We start from the raw sequence: 19,379 nt of genomic DNA, 5'->3' as shown, positions 1-19,379 counted from the left end.
CAAAGAAAACAGAAACGGGCCCTATCCAAGCCGAATCCCGGTCTGTTGCTTCAGTGAACTGACAAATCACTTTGGAGAGGTGCCATCATTCAAAGTCAAAAGGTAGAGCAACGGATCACGTGAAGGAATTAAAATTCCAAACCGCAACTTTATGAGAAAAGTCGACGTGCGTGCAGTTTAGATGAAAAGCAGACGGGCACAGCGAGAACTCTTTCTCCTTAAGCCTTCCTTGAGTTCCCTCATCGTTAATTACCATCAAACCGGGTTTGGTGAACGTGTGTGTGTGTGAGTGTGTGTGTGTGTGTGTAGGGGGTATTGTTAATTGAATATAATCAGATGAAGAGCTGTCGCGGTGCTCAGATGGTGGGTTGGGGGGAGGTTAAGGGGAGGGGAGGGTGTTGAATCAAGGTCGAGGCTGATGAGATACGATCAAATCAGCTCAAGTGACCGAATCCCGCCGGGCGAAACATTCAACCGCCGCGCTCTGATCTGATCTGACCTGCAGGAAACAGATATAATCCAACTTTATTCAATATACTGTATGTTTACTGGAGATTAATGCAGCACTCAAGTTCAAGAGAATGCATAATAAATACCAGGTGTGGACAAATCAACAGAGGCGTAAATTAAATGCTGCAAGTCAGAAATGCTCAGCTCTACAGGCCCCACCCACAAAGTTCCTGTACTTTTGGAAAGTACCCCCACCTGAGCAGGGACACTCACACTGAATTCTTCCAAAGGTTCCTAGTCTGTGGAGAAAAGTTCCTGCAGTGGAAATGTGGCCATTGTTTCGTCACAAGTCGTAAACCCTCGAGTCATAAACAAGTCATGATGTCAGAGGGCAGCAAAACAACCAAAGTTTAAAAAAAAAAAAAGAAAACTCAACTTACTTATTTTACGACTTTCTGGTCCACAAGACCTTCATCAAGTCTAAAGCCATCAGGTTCATGGAACATTTAAAATACCCATTTTCCATTGTGCAATTTGGTTTCAGACAATCAAACCCAGAACGCTCAACCTGTCTGAAGCCTCCAGGCTGCAGCAGTGATGGAAACCTTGAGAAATAAATGTTCTCTTTTGGGGGGGAGAAAAAAAAAGGGGGCAGGAATAAAATCAATTAAGCAGACAACAGAGGGAACATAATGACTGGCTACAGGTGAACTACAGCCGATTCATTAAATACACCGGGCGTGTTTAGAATCCATGCAAGAGTCTAATTAATATTCAAATGTGACAGACAGACTCCATCTTTACATGTAAGGATTTATGGATGATGAGGTGACGGATGTGAGGAAGGTATAGATTATGATTAGACTGGCAGGCATGTGACATTTGAGGGATATCTGAAAATTTCTCATTGGCTCAGGACTGAAATACATCTCTGGTCTTATGGTTAGAACCCTCTGGGCCTAAAAATGGAACTGAAATAAACTTCTAGAGGATATTAAGACTTGTACCAACTTTGAACTTCTAATCAAGGTAAAGAAAAACTTTTATATTCTGCACTGCCTCTGACTGATCATTAAATACTCATCATTAACCATCTAATGTCTGTTCTGAACTTTTTAAATTCCCTTCTCTTTCCCATGTTTTAATGCGTTATGTAAGACACTTTGAATAACCTTCGTGTATGAAATGTGCCGTAAAAATAAACTACCTTGCCTTTCGCTTGACATTTTCTAATCAGCGCACTTGAACCTCGTGCTCCCGCTCATCACCGGCCATTCAGACGGAGCGCAGAGTTATTTGACTATTCAGATGCCAATCAAACGTGCCTCGCCGCGGCGGTGAATGAGGGGAGCGGAGGTGAGGGAGCGGGGTGTCACGGAGCGTCAAAGGCTAATCAGCACGTCTGCGCCTCGCAATCACGTTCCCATTCACTAAACTTTTTTCTCTGGCGGGTTAGCACGATTTAAGTAATGCCTTATTGTCGCCTGTCAGAGGGGCTGACATCTGACATGTAATAAATGACTTGAGGCAAATCATCAGACATAACTCGCAGGAGAGAAATCCACAGCAGCATTCATTTTTTATTGTGAGTTTTGAGACATGAAGCTTAAGACTGGACTTCATGTTGCATGTCCACATTCAGTCTGTAAACCAATTTATATACTAATTATTATATATATTTGGAAATATTTATCTTTAGAAAACCTTACCTAGCATTAGCAGGGCCCTTTTTTTTACCTTAATTTGAGAAATAAACATGTTTTTATTTTCTGCTTAACAAAGGAAGCCATATTTCTAAAAGGTTAAAAGTCCAAAATGTCAAATTACATCAGGGTGTTTCTGGTGAAAGAATAAGTAAACAAAATCGTGTATATGTTCCAGACATTCAACGCCAGCTTTCAGTGCTTGACAGTTTTTGTCAGTGCCAAAGCGTATTAACCGGTCGCTGTTTTTGTCTTCCTTGCAACTTTGCTGGTGCATTGCTATATACGTTCCTTGGCGTGTCGTCAGGAATGTGTCTGGTGTTGCCCACGAGCTTGTGAGTGTGCAGCGCCAGATGTCCTCCTGTTAGCATGACTAATGGCAAGAGATACAAACAAAACAGGCGCCAGCTGATCAAAACATTGCTCATTGCTGCATAGCAGCACCTAGTGGTGAGCTTGCAGATTGCAAACAATTTGTCTCACCCTCCCCTTCCAAGCATGTAATGAATTTCCAATGAAAACATAATTATGAATACTATATTCTATTTCTGACAATAAATCCCTGTAAATCTTACACAGTGGACCTTAAATTGGTAGTTACGGGTTCCGACATTATCAGAATGTGTACTTAAGCATGACTGAGTCACAGCAAAATGATCCAGCATAATTTCATTCACATGAAAACAGCCTCATTGTTTTCTCACCAAGTCTCCACAACCAGAAAATCTGAAGGATAACAACATACTAAAATTAAAGAATCCTCATCAAAAATAAGATTTTTTTTACCCCTCAAAAACGGCCTTAAAAATTTGTACTAAAGATGCTCAGGCCCTTGTCATTTTTTCAAAACTTTCCAGGTTATTTAATTAACAATAGCAGATGCTGCAGACGTATGAAACTATACAGCTCCTCTAATTAGTAGCAATCATAATTCTGTTCATTATTCAATGTATGTAAGAAATACAACACTTTCATGCACATCTGTTCAATTTGCAAAATGAAGTGTGTAAAAAAAAATGTCCTTACATGCTGTCCAATTAAATGAGGTCATTATTCAAAGAAGTGTCTTTTTTTTCTTTTAAGGATATGAAAGATGCTTGTGACCGAAGACCTGCTTTACACATTTCCATGTGAGCGACTCATTTTTCTAGCACTGCGTCCTCCGCTGTGACATGCAAGCAGAAGAGATGGATGATGGGAGATTGCCTCGTAATCAAGCGGTGACATTTCAGAGGGAGATCAGCTGGGATACGCACCCTTACCATTTACATTCCAGCAACCAGAGACCGCGCAGGAGGTTATGGACGCCTCGTAGGCGCGGTGATTAAAAAGGGCTAATTAAAGAGAGATGGAGGAAATCATTTCACTTTTCTTTTTTCATTAAATTTCCCATGAAATTAGATTTCTCATTTGGCTGCATGGGATGGAAGGTTGAGTTTTTTATGCATCTCCCCCCCCCCCCTCGAAAACAAGGTCCGTGTGGAGCGCTGCGCATGTGTGTCTGTGCACACGGAATGAGGAGTGACAGTCCACTTATGAGGAGACGTTATGCTCCCTGAGTTTAATTCCCGTTCTGGAGGAGATCGGCGTGACAAGAGAGGACGCTCACACATGTTGAACATTCAGATTTCGGCTGCACGTGGGCTGAAGGAGAGCAGTGATGAGACGGCCTCCTAATCAAGAGAAATCCATACGGCTTCATTTATGTCACAGTGCACGACAAAATCTCCCCGCAGGAACACAGACAACAGCAGCAGTCACCTATATACTGTATATGAGAGGGCTCACCCACTGAAACCTGTTGTGTAGCTCGTATGTTAATGGCATGCTGGCGTTGGACAGCCTGCCTGACAGCTCCTGTGTACCGTGGAGACATATGCACGTAATGGCTGAGGCTAATGCAGGACCCCAAAGGACTGTGAATGGGAGAGAGTGACAGCTCTGGTAGCAGTAAATGGGCGAGTGTGTAGAGGTAAAGCACTACATCTGTTAATAATAACTGCCTTTGAAAAGGAGGGGAAGGGGGAGACAGGGAGCGGGGGCGAGGAGGAGAAATAAAGAGGAAAGGGAAGGAAGGTAAAGCTTACAAAAAATGGATGGAAATGTCTGTTAAAGGGAGAGTTTGGATTATTTGAAGTGAGGTTGTGTGAGGTGCTTATCAAGTCAGTGTGCTATACCAGTCAACACACGGACACGCTTATGGACCAGGGTCAGCAACAAAACGTGTTTTAACCACCTACAAAAACACAGTTGAAGTAGATGCAATATTTACAATGTTTTCGCCAGTTTATGTCGACGCCAGACCGCCTTTTTACAACTGCAAACTGCAAGTGTATAGGACAAATATTGATCTTTCAGAGGTAACCAGATCCAACTGAGAGGCTTACAATGAAAAATCAAAAGTCAAATCGAATCGTGACGCCCCCTAATCCTAAATATAGCATACAATTAAACAGAAATTTAGGGTGGCAAAAATATGTTATGCTGTTGACCGTGTCCACAGTGGCACCTTACTTGGCTTAGCTGCCATCTACTGTCGGTAATACACTAAATATGGATGAGTACCTCATACAACCACACTTGAAATAATCCAAACTATCCCTTTAATACTTGGCAAACCAAGCAATTCTAAATATTTCCAATGACGGCTGATAATTTTCCATTATCTCATGATGTTTATAATACTTTTTTCAGACCCTACAACCACATACAAGTCAGTGATGTGTGTGAGTGAGTAAAAAAAAAACACACAGCAGTAGAGAGACGGTGGATAAAGCAGGTTAACTCGTCCCTAAACTGCAGCGATTTGACCAAAACAGCGTGACCAAAGAGGAGGAGATGGAAAAGCTGTTGTGTCTGCCCACTTCCCTTCACCATGAACGAAGTGGTGGGATATCTGACAGGTCAATGATTCCAACCGCCGTGCCTCCAACTGTCATCTGAGAGCTGCAGGGCACTAACACACACACACACACACACACACAGAGAACACACCCACAGTGAAGGGTCAAAGAAGAGGAGAGCTTCATAGAGTATAATTGACTGAACCATGACCTGCAGTCTGTATACTGCGGTCTTTTGTGTGTGTGTGTGTGTGTGTGAGTGTGTGTGCTGTGTATACGTGGTCACACCTAAGCCAACACCCCACGGCCTTCTTCACATTCATCAGATTGGTATTAATATTTATGAGGAGGCTGGTGGCCGGCGTCTCGAGATGGGGTGCTAATGAACGGAGCGTGCGCGCCCGTCAGTGTGTGCGTGCGTGCGAGCGTGTCGCAGATGCGGGGGGCAGAACTGTAATCAAATCACAGCCGCCCCCTCATCTCCGCCCTCATCAACCACCAGTGGAGCTCCTTCCATACGCGCTAATGCTAACATGCTACGCTACACGCCTGCCTGCGGTTCGGCAGAGACAGCAGATGTGTGTGTGTGTGAGTTGAATAATGGTCGGGGGGCCGGTCCAGATAAAGAGGTCTGGACTCGCGGCTAAGCTAACCACTAGGCGTACAAATAGCTAACCATTATCTCTCATTAGCATCCGCCGCTAACACAGGGCCCACGCTGTGCGGTGGAGGGCCCTCACAATGGGGCCACTCCTGTATGATTGATGGTGAAACAGCGTCAGGCACAATAACAGAACAAAAAAGAGAAGCACCAAAGATAGAATCTGTCGGCTGCGGCAAGGTAATAAAAACGTAGACAAACAAAAGGAAGTCAGACTAATCAAGAATGCCAGGCACAGCTCATTAATCTATGAGAGCTGACAGTGTTTGGGAGCCCGCAGATAAGTCGGATGACTGGCACGTTGCGAGGATCACGTGTGCCCGTTCAATTCCGTCTGCTATCTTTTCATCAGCCGCAAAAAAACAAAAGGATAAAAAAAAAATGAGAAGTGAGATGAAAAGCGGGGAGGGCGTTTGGAGAATTGGGTAAAGAAACAAAGGTAAATAGGACAGTTCCTGCATGGTTCTAGCGAAGCGTTTGCTCAGCAGAGCCCGTAATCGCAAAAAAAAAAAAGAAAGGAAAGAAAGGAAGCACCGCAGCTCAGGAGGAGAGAGCGCCGACGTCAGGGTAACTTGTTAGAGGAAGAATCTGATCAAATGCCGGAGCGGGATTTGATCCGTGACACTTCCATCATCGCTCTGAGGGAATGCTGAGAGAAAGCAGGCTTAGGTTGGGGAAAATGAGTCATTAAAATCTGTACCTCGCCCTCTTATGCACAAATAAGACGAAGATCTTATGATTATAATTCCATCATGCTGGAAAATGAAGCCTCTTTTCTCTGTGATTGCAAAAAAACCACCCCCCCCCTCGGTTGAAGATTCCCACTGAGTTTACACATCTATTATTTAGTTGTGTCCCCTTTTTCACAAAGAGTATTTTGCCAAATTTGCAGTCCTACATACACACAATGCACACACACACACACACACACACTCTATTGTTCATGCAGCTTAAAACACCAATTGTTAGTGCGTGGTACAGGGTTGGCTGAATATTCCATTTCCATTTCATTTGGCCTTCTTGCTGACTAAGTGTTGATAATTCATCATTCGTCTGGGCCCGGGGCTTATGAATATGGATTTCGGGCAGTTTATTAGCACATCTTAGGAATGCATTATGGGAAATTAGCAAGAGGAATGAAATTTGCTCTTTGCAGAAATGGGGCCACTGTCTGTGCGAGTGTGTGTGAAACTTCTGTGCGGTTACATCACCGCCGTTTCGGAGAACTTCCCTCCGCACATGGCTGATTTGTTTTAAATCTAAAATGGTGTCCTTTCATCTGTCTGGGCGAAAATGAACATGACAGCTAAATCACACAGCAGCGCCGCCGCCGACGCTCCTTCTCCTGCAAAACAGGAGGGAAGAGGAGGGGAGGGAAATAAGTTGACTTCCTCACCGAGGAGCAAGTTTGGATGGAGCGAATTAAGATGCAAATTAATCCAGTCGGAGTTTGTTTTCTTTGGTCAGAACCATAGCAGGAAAACTCATTTTGTCATTTGGCGTTTAGCTGGTTTAGACGCCTAACAACCAGTGACAAGCTAACCAAGGTTTGGATTTACAAATACCTTGTTTATTGGACGTCCTGTCATCCTGCCAGGCTGGAGACTTTACGAAGGGAGTCAAAATAAATCCGCTACCGGGCTCTAAGCGCGGCTAAGAGTGACGGATTCTCTGCTGTAATTTACTGTGCCTCACACCAGGTAAGAACAATCAAGGAACAGCACGCCTTCTGCATCACAGCTCATTTTGTTATGCTGAGCTGTCCAGCCAGGAGAAACCGCCGTCTCTCACGTGTCAACAAGTCCTTGTGTTGAACGGGGGACAGAACGGCTCAGAGGACTCAAACGCGAGTCAACTTTCACTGCGGTTCTGTAATTTAAATGCTCACCTTGTCTCTGTCTTCCACTAGATCGCTCAGCAGGTCGTCCATGTCCAGGATCCCTCCGTCAATGTACTCCAAGTGCTGGGTCTTCACTGCAGTGTCCCCATGCTGGACACAAAGACACCAATTAGCAACAATTATAAACTCACAATAGAGTCAGACAATAAACAGAACAGAATAAATTACCTGCATTATGGATCTGTACCAACCGAACCTTACTCATTTAAATAAATTGTAAGAATCCTGCACTTTAATTAAACTGAAAAATTAGTTTTAATCAGCTAATAGGCTTTCTAAGGCTTCAACAAATAATTATTGATTAATCTGCCAATTATATTCATGATTACAGATATTTTACTTTTTTTAAAAAAATGCTCCCAGAGCTCAAAGTGACATCTCAATTTGCATCTTTTGTCAGAAATAAGTAAGAAAATCAGCAAATTCTTGCATTTAAGAACCAGCAAAAGTTGGACATTTTTGCTGAAAAATGACTAAAACAACAAACCAATCATAAACTAACTGTTAGCGATCTTCTCCCAATTGACTAATTGATTAACTGACTTCTGATTGCAGCTCTCTATGTAATTCATAGGTCAGAAATGTGTAACTGATCAGTACTGTAATCAGTTAGAACAAACAAATCCTTGACAATTACAGATAATAATATAAACATAAATTGACAGGAAGTCCTGAGGGGGCTTATTAGCTGCTCTTAACTATTATACATGCTCTACTATAAACTATGAGAGGCATATAAACTGTTTATGACATGGCCATGTAACAAAGATTTTTACTGGGAAAGTTGGCGAGATTTTCCCCTGTAAGTTCTGCAAAAATTCCCCAACTTTGTCAAGTATCAAGGTGCAAAAGATCAATGTTTCTATATGGTTTCTACTGAGGCATCTGGGCCTTTAATATCTCTGGTTGCAGCTGCAATTCTGAGGGCAATGTTGCAGCAATTTTTGCTCTACTGTGATTTTGGCAGCTTGGCAGGTACAGGAGGAACTGATGACCTACGTTACACTGTACATGCACAACACTGAGTTTGCAGAGTTTGGACAGAAGAATGTGAGCATGAGGTGAGTGGGGAGGGAGGACAGGAACTCTTCCAGTTTTGCTGGTCTGTGGGGAGCGACAGTGGGCACATTCCAATCCAGTTTCACTGTCACCATGAAGACAGAGGTCAGAGTGAACACGCCCCCAGAGCAGGAACTAACACCAGGCCTGGCGCTCACTTCATTGACAAAAGCAACGGGGACGTGTGACTGAGCAGCAATCTGAAATCTGCATGCTGTTTACACATCAGGATCAACAGAGAAGTACGCGAACAATAGCACCTTCCCCTTTTTGTGACCCTGCACACGCACACGGTAATTCAGATCTCCGAGAGAAAGAGAAAGAGCGGACGATTTGAGATGATGCTGACGATAAATTGTTTAAATTATGAATACAAAGTGAAACAGAATGCACTTCCAGCCTCCTGGATGGGTTAAATTTAGCCTTGTTCAACAAATATTTGCTATTTTCCCCAGAATTTCTATTAAAAGTAATTTCTAGAGTGAGAAAAGAAAAATCTTTGACAAGCCTTATCGTTTCTAACAATGTGTGCAGTAGAAAATGGCCCATTAGGAACTGCCCATACCAATAAGCAATCTGTCAAGAGCAACACAAGACTACATTACCAGCTAAATTAACAGCTATAGGCTATAAGCCTCGGAGGCTGGAATGAGTTTGGCTGAGACCCAGCGAGCGGCTTCTCCCTGTATCACTGAGCCCCGCTGTGAATGGGCTCCTTCTTGCTCTGCTGCATCCGAATGTGAATTACAGGGCACACACACGCACACACACGCACACACACACACACAAAAAAGAGGGTGTCTGCCTTTCACAATGGGCCAAGTCCATTCTCTTAAAACAAATGATTGGGAGAGCCTGGGATTTCAATCACAGGAATAAAGCCAGAACCTCCCTTTCTTCAGAAGTGCCCATAATACCAGCGCCAGAGCTGAGAGAGATGGAGCGAGTGGAGTAATCTGCAACTACAACTAGCATACAAAAATACACCACAGTTCTCACAATGCAGCAGCATTGTGCAATGTGCAAACAGGCGTGCGAGCCAATGATCCAGAGCACACAGCATCCTGCAGGAAATATGAAGTTGTAACACAACAATAAGGGTGAAGCTTTATAAACTAGACTACGGATCTTCCTTATGAGCATTTAACTCACTACAGATCTTGGAAACGGTCATTTAAGGTCAGCTTACTAGCTTTTCCCAAAGTTTGACCACATCTCATCAACAGATGGATTGTGAGATAAAGCACATTAAGAATCTACTGACTCATCTGAGACACACTGTGTGTAAAAAGACAGATATCAAGCCTCCATCATAACTTTGGATTTTTGCAGAACTCTAATCCAACTACAATGCATGCTGGGAAATGTACTGATTTAGACAGTTGGACGCCATTTCCACCAGGTATTAAGGCAACAACATGCAACTCTTCACCTTAAAATAACAGCTTCAAATTCATTTTGAGGGTGCACTAACTTGTCCTCCTTTCCCCAAACAATTGCTCTTGCACTACTGCAGCTCTAAATCACACACAAACTTCCTCAGGTAGCGATAAGAAGAAGCTTTGTATTCTCAAAACGGATATAACGCCCAAAAGACCAAAGAGGACGTTAAAGGAGGAAGCGGCTCTAAATGTAAATGTTGGACTGATATACTTGCTTTACGCATTCTCATACGCACCCAAACGCATCATGGCTACACAAACATTGCTCCTGCGTTCGTTTGGAGGAACAAATTTAAACTCCTGAAATATTAATTCAGCTTGACCTGACTTGAATCCGATAAGCCTGTGAGATTTTGCAGCGCTCAAGCCAGACGACTGGTGTGCTTCTCATTCATTTGTGGAGTTTTATTTTGAAATGAAATACCACAGGGCAGCCCATGTGAGCCAGAGCTGTTGAAACAGGCCGAGCATCCAGCTGGAGCCGAGACGTCAGGGGCGAAGCATTTGCACCTTGCCAGAAAAACCGGTCCAACCTGAACAACCGCCGGCATTCTTCTACCTCTCGCTGACACTGTTTATGTGTGAGAATGTGTGTGTGTTCATAACAGTAACAGCAACGGAGGAAAGGGCGGTAATTGGCTTTTTGCGATGACATCACATCAGTATTAACTAACACACCTTAATGAAATAAGAGGCATTAGTGTGGTTTTCAGGGAGCAGGATTAATTCACAACAGTGGATTAGAGCACAACAATGTCTGCTTGCTAATTAGCGTCACCTTTGCCGGCAGGGTTTAAGCACACCTGGCACACTGAGCCAGAACTCACAAGACCCGAGGAGACACACTTTCCTCTCTTTCTACCTCGCGATGAAAAGGGGATGAATGTATGACACTTCAGAGGGAAAGTAATCTATAGAGAGGGGGGAAAAAACCCTCTTCTGAAGTCCCTCATTGTCAATCCCTGGTAATTCCCCTTTGTATCCCGAACTCTTCCCATGAAATAAAAAACAAAAGGAGTCGGGAGTCAGTCAGTCAACAGCGGAGGAGAATTACCATGACAGTCAGAAGAGTAAATTCCCTGCAAATTACACCATTAAGCCCCCCCCCCAACCATTTCAAGCGATATCTTTCCTTTCCCCCCCACCACCTCTCTGGTGAGCAAACATGACACCACTCGAGAACGGCGGAGCGTCGGGGGCGATTAGTGAAGCTAAATTCAGTGTGGTGGTGGTGCCATTTCACACTTTGATCCTCAGAAGAATGTGTAATTACACAGTTGCAGGAGGACGGTGTGGATTTAGCCGTGACAAAAAGAAAAAAAAAGTCTTTAATGAACATGTGGATGAGGAGCCGTCTTCCAGTCGGATCCATCGGTGCGAGTGAGAGGACAGAGAAACTCCACAGAGACGGAGACGACTTGACCTTGGTCTACGTTCTGCTGTGATCAGGGCCAAAATTACTCCTGAAAGCAACAGAAAAATGTCAAGTAGGGACGCAGCGATCCAGTATGTTGCACTGGGTGTCGTGCCACAGCCATCCTCATCACAAATGATCCCAGTGAGGCTTTTGGTTGAAATGATCAGCAGCCACTTTTTACGGCCAGGAAACACCAAAACAAATACTTTTAAACCACCTTGATTCGGTTAATTTCCCTGCTCGCCGTATATTATCACACTTATTACATGCTAATACTAAAAGGAGGATTTTGTTGTCCATAGCAACGGCCTGTTCTTCATAGCAACCGTCTGTTACACATAGCAACGGTCTGCTATAAAGAAATAACTAGAATTAACTAGTCAGACTCCAGCAACAACACCATGTAATAAAAACAGTTAATGAATGCTTGATAACACAGTTTAACACTACTGCAATTATATATAATAATACTGTAAGTCAGACTGGGAGTTATTTGTACAGTGTGAAATATCTTTCATGTACTTTGCTTAGATATTGATGTTTAAACATTTCAAACAATATGATTCTTTTTGCATATTATTCAGCCTTAAAAAATATCAAAATTACTACTATTTCTAAGGGACATGCACGATTAGTCAATTAAACTTTTCGTCAGGAACATCCCTACTGTTTATTGATCAGTTATTAATTGTTTTTATAAGTGCTGGATGTTTAAAGATGAAGATGCACACACTGAACTCAAGCAGGGTGGCATTTTGAAGTTTCTGTACTTTCATGTCGCTGCAACGGAGAAGTGATACGGATGCACATCTGCTTTTTAATGTCATGATGTCTGGATGCTGCAGTGCCCTTCAGCTAACAGCGGACACCCTCTAGCCTCAGTATGCTGCTCTGTAGCCATGCAGTTATTTGAACAGGGGGAGTGTTTTCCTTCAGGGATCAATAGAGTTTACACAATATACATTTACAATACACAATTACAGCAGGTTGATGAATGCAGACTGGTTCCCTGAGCAGATCTGACAAGCGGCCTACAACACCCTGAGAGAGAGACACAAGAGTTACATTAAACTTTAAAAATGCTTTTTGCATAGCTGAGTTGTGACGCACACACCAGTCCACAGTGGACAACTGCTCTCACTCCTACGTACATGAGCAGGAGGGCAGAGTGCTCTCAGCCTGCTTAGTGCGCCGTCAGGTGTCAGCAGCACAGCGCTGGTATAGGGGCTGTAATCTGAACCAAGTCCTGCGCGGACAGGCCGCGAGACGGACGGAGACAGCTCCGCTACCTGGCTGTTTCCCCTGAGAACGCGCAGCACTCACAGTCTCCATGCTGGTCCCCCAGGCTACAGTCCCGCACCGATACAGCGATGAAGAAAAACAAGATGTCAGACAGCTGGGATCAACGCTCTGCACTCCTGCAACTTCTTACTGCATCACAATTTAGAGGCAGACGACTGACATGATGATTTGTCAAAACTCATCCAGAACTGCTTTGATAGCAGTCATATTGATAGGCAGCAGTATTTTTTATTCTATGTGTTTTTTTTAGCATTTATAGTTTCTTATAATTATCAAAAATATCAGTGAAACTTTACTGTTTCATTGCCCCTGGCTCTGGCAGCAGGTGGCCTTCCCTTAGCTAGTAGCTACCTTAAAGAGATAAAAATTAAAATTCAGCCATTATCTACTCACCCTCATGCCAACTGAAGGTCAGGTTTAGTCTTTTAGTCCACAAAACACTGCTGGGGTTTCACAGGAAAACATCATTGCAGAATCTTCCAGACAATTTGAGTGAAACGTAAAAGAAAAATTACAAATAATTTGAAAAAACATGTCAAAATGTTATTTACACCCCGTTTTTAGCCTAAAATGCTCTCTAGCATGGAGGCACATTCACATGCACATGCTGAATTACACCAAACAAGCAGTAAGGAGGTTTTGTTGGGTTGTTTTTTCCATTTGAAAACTTAAATTGTTAAAGATTCTGCAGCGATGTCCTCCTGTGAAACTCAAGCAGTGTTTTGTGGATTAAAAAACTAAACCTGGCCTTCAATGGACATGTGGGTGGGTAGATAATGGCTGAATTTTCATTTTTGGCTGAACTATCCCTTTAAACACAGTTAAAATGCCAAGCTAAGCAGTTCGGTGTGGTTGTATTTGCCTTGAAAGGATTCCAACGCCGGGCGGGACGTGCAACAAATGTTTAAAAGAAATCCAACACTAAGTAAACGTTAAAGAATTAACAGTGGACAGAAATGAAATGAAAATAAAGCCATTCTTCTTTTAAGAAGTGTCAGTTAAGGCACTGGTACCATTTTTTAAAGTATTTTTTTACTCCTCAATATCAACATCTGACCCTAAAAAACCTCCAATATCGGTCAGGCCGTGCAAAAGTGTCTTAAATGTGAGAATTCGCTGCTTAAAACTAACAAACTGAATACGCTTGCATTTTGCACAGTAGTTCATAGTTCCAGCTTTAGAAGAGCCGCCCATGTTTCTACAAATCAAGTCTGGTTCTTCTTTGTGTAATTATATGGATGACAGATGGAGGTAAGTTAAGATTTAATTTAAAATCAAATAAATATATCTACTATAACAATAAATCTTAACACCTCAGGTGCAAATCTTTACACAACTCCCACTGTCTTAGTCACATGCCACAATAGCGGTGATTGAACAAAGTGTGGAAACTATGGGAAAATGTTTTATCACCATCATGATAGGGCGCAGACACACATTCTACAAATCACACTGTATAATGAGCAGTAATTCTCTGTATGCAGTTAGTTAGAGGCTTTGTCGGTTAACAACAACGGCGGAGATGAAAGCAGCCGAACACGTACAGAGTCACAGCTGAGATCACATTAAAATAAAACTGCTAATTAAGAAGGTCTACATGCCACTGCTGCAATGCACAGTGAGACTGTGCAGAGTCTTGTTCGCCCTGCACATGGCCACAAACCAACACACACACACCGTCGGTGATTAAACCCAGGTTTTTGACACTGTCCCTGCTGTCAGCGGTGAGGCCGGAGAGTGGAGAAATGTGCGGTTAATGTGGGCGCTAAGTGGATTCTGCTGGCAGGAGCAGCCGCCACGTCCGGTCACATCTTTTCGGCCGTCTCTGGCAGCTACACGAGCTGGACTGTCCCCGCGATGCTCCGGTGCTATTAAGAGAAGGCAACAGACCTGCTGAGTCAGCGTCTAGCGAGCAACGGCTCCTAATTAACATGCCCCGAGAAAAGCAATCAAGGGCCGGGTGCATTCTAATCACAAGCTCGTATTTAGCCTACTTCAGCTTGTGCACCACGGCGTGTCTCGCTGAGGATGAACGGGGGCCGCTGGGCAGAGTGGGCATGGCTGTGGCTGTCAGCGGAGCAGAGACGTGACAGCTCAGGGGACGCGGAGAAAGTGTGTGTGGCCCCTCTAGGTGTTTGTGTGTAGAAGCAATCCATCGCGACATCCTGGCACCCAATCGCTCCTTCCACCCCTGCTTCCGCCACGGCTGCCCGCATCTCTCGGGGAAGGGGCGTGGGCGGGCTGAGAGTGGGGGGGAAACCAGCCAACCGATAAAACCAGAGGCCTGTCACCAATCCTAATCCCCAATCACTCACAGGACAAAGCCTCCTGTCCGCGGCGCGCATCCCCAACTGCGGCCACACTGAGGACATCAAACAGTAAAGTTCCACCTGCCCGCTGAGATACCAGGGCTTAAACGGGCAGCTATTGTATAGGAAGACAGCCAGCGCCGCACAGACCAAACACACATCTGCAGCATCCTATCACGCCACAACAGCATGCACACACAACGCTGCTGATTAATAAAAGGTCACTTCAGCAGGATGATTTATGTTCAAGTGATTGCAACATCAGGGAGCAGAAAGATGGGGGTTTATATCTTTGTGTATATGTGCAGCATTCAAAACAGCACAAGCCACAGGAAAATAATACTCTCCACCAGTGGTTCCTAAAGTCTTATTACACCGTCGGTTGGTTTGGGATGTTCAGAGCATGCCAGAGGACGTTTTGCAATAACGTGTCTCCTGTTCTCTTCAATCTGCTCCTACAATTTCCCAGAATGACTTTCAACTGATATCAGATATCATCAGTAAGCTTCTGGTCCTGTCTTCAATTTTTGGACCAAATTATGGCCTGTGGAAGAGCCAATATCGATAGATCAATAAAATCCTAACCATCCCCATCCCTGTTCGCACCTGCAGCTGCAGTGCATTCTGGTCTATTGAGGCTGGCTACTCACCTCCTGTAGTGGAATCTTACTGTCTGATTGTTGAACACCAAAACTTTAGTTGCTCTCTGCAGCAGCAGCAGCAAAATAAAGCAGAACCATAAATGTAAGACACATTTTTTTAAAGGTTAAGGTGCATTAATCCTTTGATATAAGAAGGTTCAGCCAAAAGCGGAGAAGACATGTTTTATTTTTTACGTTTTACTCAGTGACATCCGTGATAGCAGAGGATTAAGGCACAATATAGTAAATAAAATGATATTGTGATTAATTTGACTGATACCAGTTAGTGGGAAAGATCATTCTTGCATCACAATTTTCATTTTCCCTGAAACAAATTAAATAATGCAGATAATGCAATTTTAATAATATTTTGATTAATTATGCAGCCATACAGAGGATGTATTAACTTAAATCAACTGAGGTACCCTCAGACCCCCCAGGTATACAGGTGCTTTATTCTATTATTATAATTTTGTCAGTTTCTTTCTAGTCTTTATATCAATCTGTGTCAAAAGCACACCTGAGTCCTGATGTGAGTCCTACTTTAAAAGTATCACTCACTATCATGTGGGGCTGCAGCTAATGATAATTTTCATAGTCGATTAATTCGCGGATTAATAGTTGTTTGCATATAAAATGTCAGAAAATGGTGAAAAATATTGATCAGTGTTTCCTGAAGCCCAGGATGATGTCCTCAAATGTCTAAGATATTCAGTTTAATGACACAGAGGAGTAAAAAAGTAAAATCATTCAGAGAAAGTTGATTTTTTTTATCTAAAAATTAATCACACTGATTAATTAGTTATGAAAAATTACTTAATTTAATCACCAGGTTGCATGACACACCTCTCAGTATAATGTTTTGGGAAGTTATTATAGTTGTTTAGTCAGCTTGTTGCTTCCTCTGCCACAGTACAAATAACAACAAACAAAACAAAACAAACAAAGTTCAGTGCAGAGAGAGGATGTTTTTCACAACAGCCATTTTGACATTAAATATGGACAGTGATGCTAATTAAGGGTCTGTTACATTCAGGATACTAAACTAAATGGAATGGGATGTTAATTAATACCATTATTAACACCTGTGTTTACCCAGTTATTACGTATCAACATGGTTGCAGTTAAAAAAGCTCTACCTGTATAACTTCTTCTGTTTTATTAAGCTAGCAGCAGTTAGCTAGCTCTGATAATATGACCGTCATAACCGCAGACCTGTCACGTGACCCGCTCTGCTGCTGTCCTGGGTGCTAACCAGCCCCGACGAAATGTCAACAATGACTGGAATGAAACGACACTTTCTGCGGGCACGTTCACGTGAACGCGGCGTGAAAGTTTGAAATAAATAAATAAGCTTCTTACCTGCTCCAGAATCCTGCGGTATCTGCGGGTGGCTTGGTCGATCAAATCCCGCACGGTCCATCCGGCTTTACAGGGGACCACCACCGCCGTGTCCCCGAAAGTCACCGTCACTTTCATAGCGACTGTTAACACCCACGTTTGTGAGTGGAAAAAAGTTTTGCAAAGTGTGTCGACCGGGAGCTGCTCCCCGTTTGGAGGCACCTGTCCGTCGAAACTGGAGCAACAGGTGTCTCAGGTCAGGATGAAATCACTCCTCCGCCTCCACAGAGTTAAACTGCTGCGCAAAAAACTTCCACATTTAAGTCGTGAGGGTGTAAAAGAAACAAAGGTGTAACTACAGACTTACAGTGTGACTTTGTGTCATGCTGATCTGTTCGCTGATACTCCCAGACAAAACAAACCGTGACGGACGGGAACCCGGAAGAAATCACGGCGGCGCTGGCACTCCAGGAAACTACAATCCCACTGATACACCGCACCTCTCTCACTGAGTTAACCGTTTCAGTCATGCATCTGTATCCCAATAAAGTTTTTAAAAGTTTTAAAAGTTAAATAAAAGACTATGCAGGAAATGTAGTTATCATAAGAACTCTGTTATTACATAAAAATGTTGGCTATAATGTTCTATATCGTTTTCCTGAGAGAAATAAAAACAATAAAATGCATTTAATTCTAATTCATAAAGTAATTAACATGTTTATACATTTGCAATAACATCACGTCTCGATTAGGAATGATTATTTTCATTGCAGATTAATCTGTTGATTAGTTTATCGATTAACTGATTGGCTGTTTGGTCTGAAAAATTGTGAATTTTTGTTTTAAAAAGTCATAGATGAGTAAAAAAAACAAAACACTGACATTTAAGAACCTGTAATTAAAGAAATTTGACTTTCTTTCCCTTAAAATATTACTCAGACTGATTAATTGATTATCAAAACAGTTGCCAATTAATTTAATAGTCAATTAATTGTGTTTAAAAGTGTATTGGTGACAATATTTATTATGCATCCCTCATATCAGTATTTTTATTTCATGCTTCTTTACTTCTACTTTACTACAATTTAGAAGACAGTACTGTAACTTTTACTCCATTACATTAATTTCTAATTATTTTAATTACACAACTCATAATCAGCTCATAAAATATGATGCATTTATTTAGATTAATGCATTTAAAACTAATCAAATAATCATTCAAACATCAATAAAAGGTTTTTAATAGGTTATACTTTAACACTGACAGACCACAGCCTACTTTTACTTTGGATCTAGTAGGTTTGATCCAAAATCTTGGACATTTTATTGGACATTTAGAAGCTTTTAGGACAATTTAATCTTAAATAAACTTTCCTGAAAAAGTGCGATAAGCCATATTCTGTGTTTCCACACTCCTGCATAGTCGTATTATTTTATAGGACAGAGACAGAGAGATTATGAGGTAAACTGTCCACATGTATTTGCAGAGAAGTATATTAGCCTAACTCATTCCCTCTAATCCCCCTGCACACACACACACACCCCCACACACACACCACCACACCTCTGCTCACACACAACACATACTAATTGCCTAACCATTATTGTCTGTCATTTTATGTCATTAGGTGTGTTGTGAAATTGCCTTTATGGATATTAATGGCCGCTGACACGCTCCTGTGCCTTATTCCCGCGCATTGTTTGGTGTTGCTCTCGGGAATCTCCCCCCCACCACCACCACCACCACCACCATCAAATCAGAAAGCCGCCACGGCAGATGGATTCATAATTGGGACAAGCAATTATTTCCACTGCCACTGTAATTCATCCGAAATGTACGGAACGGAACAATGAAGGCCTGACAGCCCTCTTTGCCTCTTATTTCATCTCAGTCCTCTCATCCCCAATAAACAAGGTGAGTCTGGAGGAGGAGGAGGAGGAGGAGGAGGAGGGAGCAAGGTGTGAGGACAGGAAGCAAATAGAGAGATGGAATGAGAGGGAAAAAAAAGAGATGATCCCTAATTAGCAAATTCTACAGTGACTGCGTCTTTCGTCCATAATCCCAAGGCTGTGATTTTTAAGAGAGAACATAATTTCATACCTGGTTTAACACTGTGTTTAGAGCTGCTGAGAGTCTATGATGCTGGTTATATTCCCCCAGCTGCTGACTCATCAGTCGCTGCAACTTTGTTGTTGCCAGCACTTGGCTGCAGACGCACTCAGTCAGCAGGGGAACATGTGTGTTTCCGTACTACATGACTAAAACCCTGCTGCGAGCTGGGAAAATGACAGATAATGCTGTGCGGTAGCA

At 42.7% G+C, this 19,379-nt stretch overlaps 1 protein-coding gene across 1 annotated transcript in view; it reads right to left on the bottom strand.

The window, feature by feature from the left end:
• Positions 1-17,411, bottom strand: part of pard3ba (par-3 family cell polarity regulator beta a) — a 175,625-nt gene extending 158,214 nt beyond the window's left edge. The window contains exons 1-2 of the mRNA XM_084713388.1: positions 17,090-17,411; positions 7,546-7,647 (exon numbers count right to left, since the gene is read on the bottom strand). Of these exons, the coding sequence (XP_084569514.1) occupies positions 7,546-7,647; positions 17,090-17,206 (219 nt within the window). The 5' untranslated portion in view covers positions 17,207-17,411. The remainder of the gene's footprint in view (positions 1-7,545; positions 7,648-17,089) is intronic.
• Positions 17,412-19,379: the final 1,968 nt, after the last annotated feature.

This window comes from Lutjanus erythropterus, chromosome 24 (genome assembly GCF_056507025.1).
Source record: "Lutjanus erythropterus isolate fLutEry1 chromosome 24, fLutEry1.hap2, whole genome shotgun sequence".
In the NCBI taxonomy this organism is placed as follows: domain Eukaryota; kingdom Metazoa; phylum Chordata; class Actinopteri; order Lutjaniformes; family Lutjanidae; genus Lutjanus; species Lutjanus erythropterus.
The sequence above is the reverse complement of the archived record's forward strand: the minus strand, read 5'-3'. Positions and strand labels throughout refer to the sequence as shown.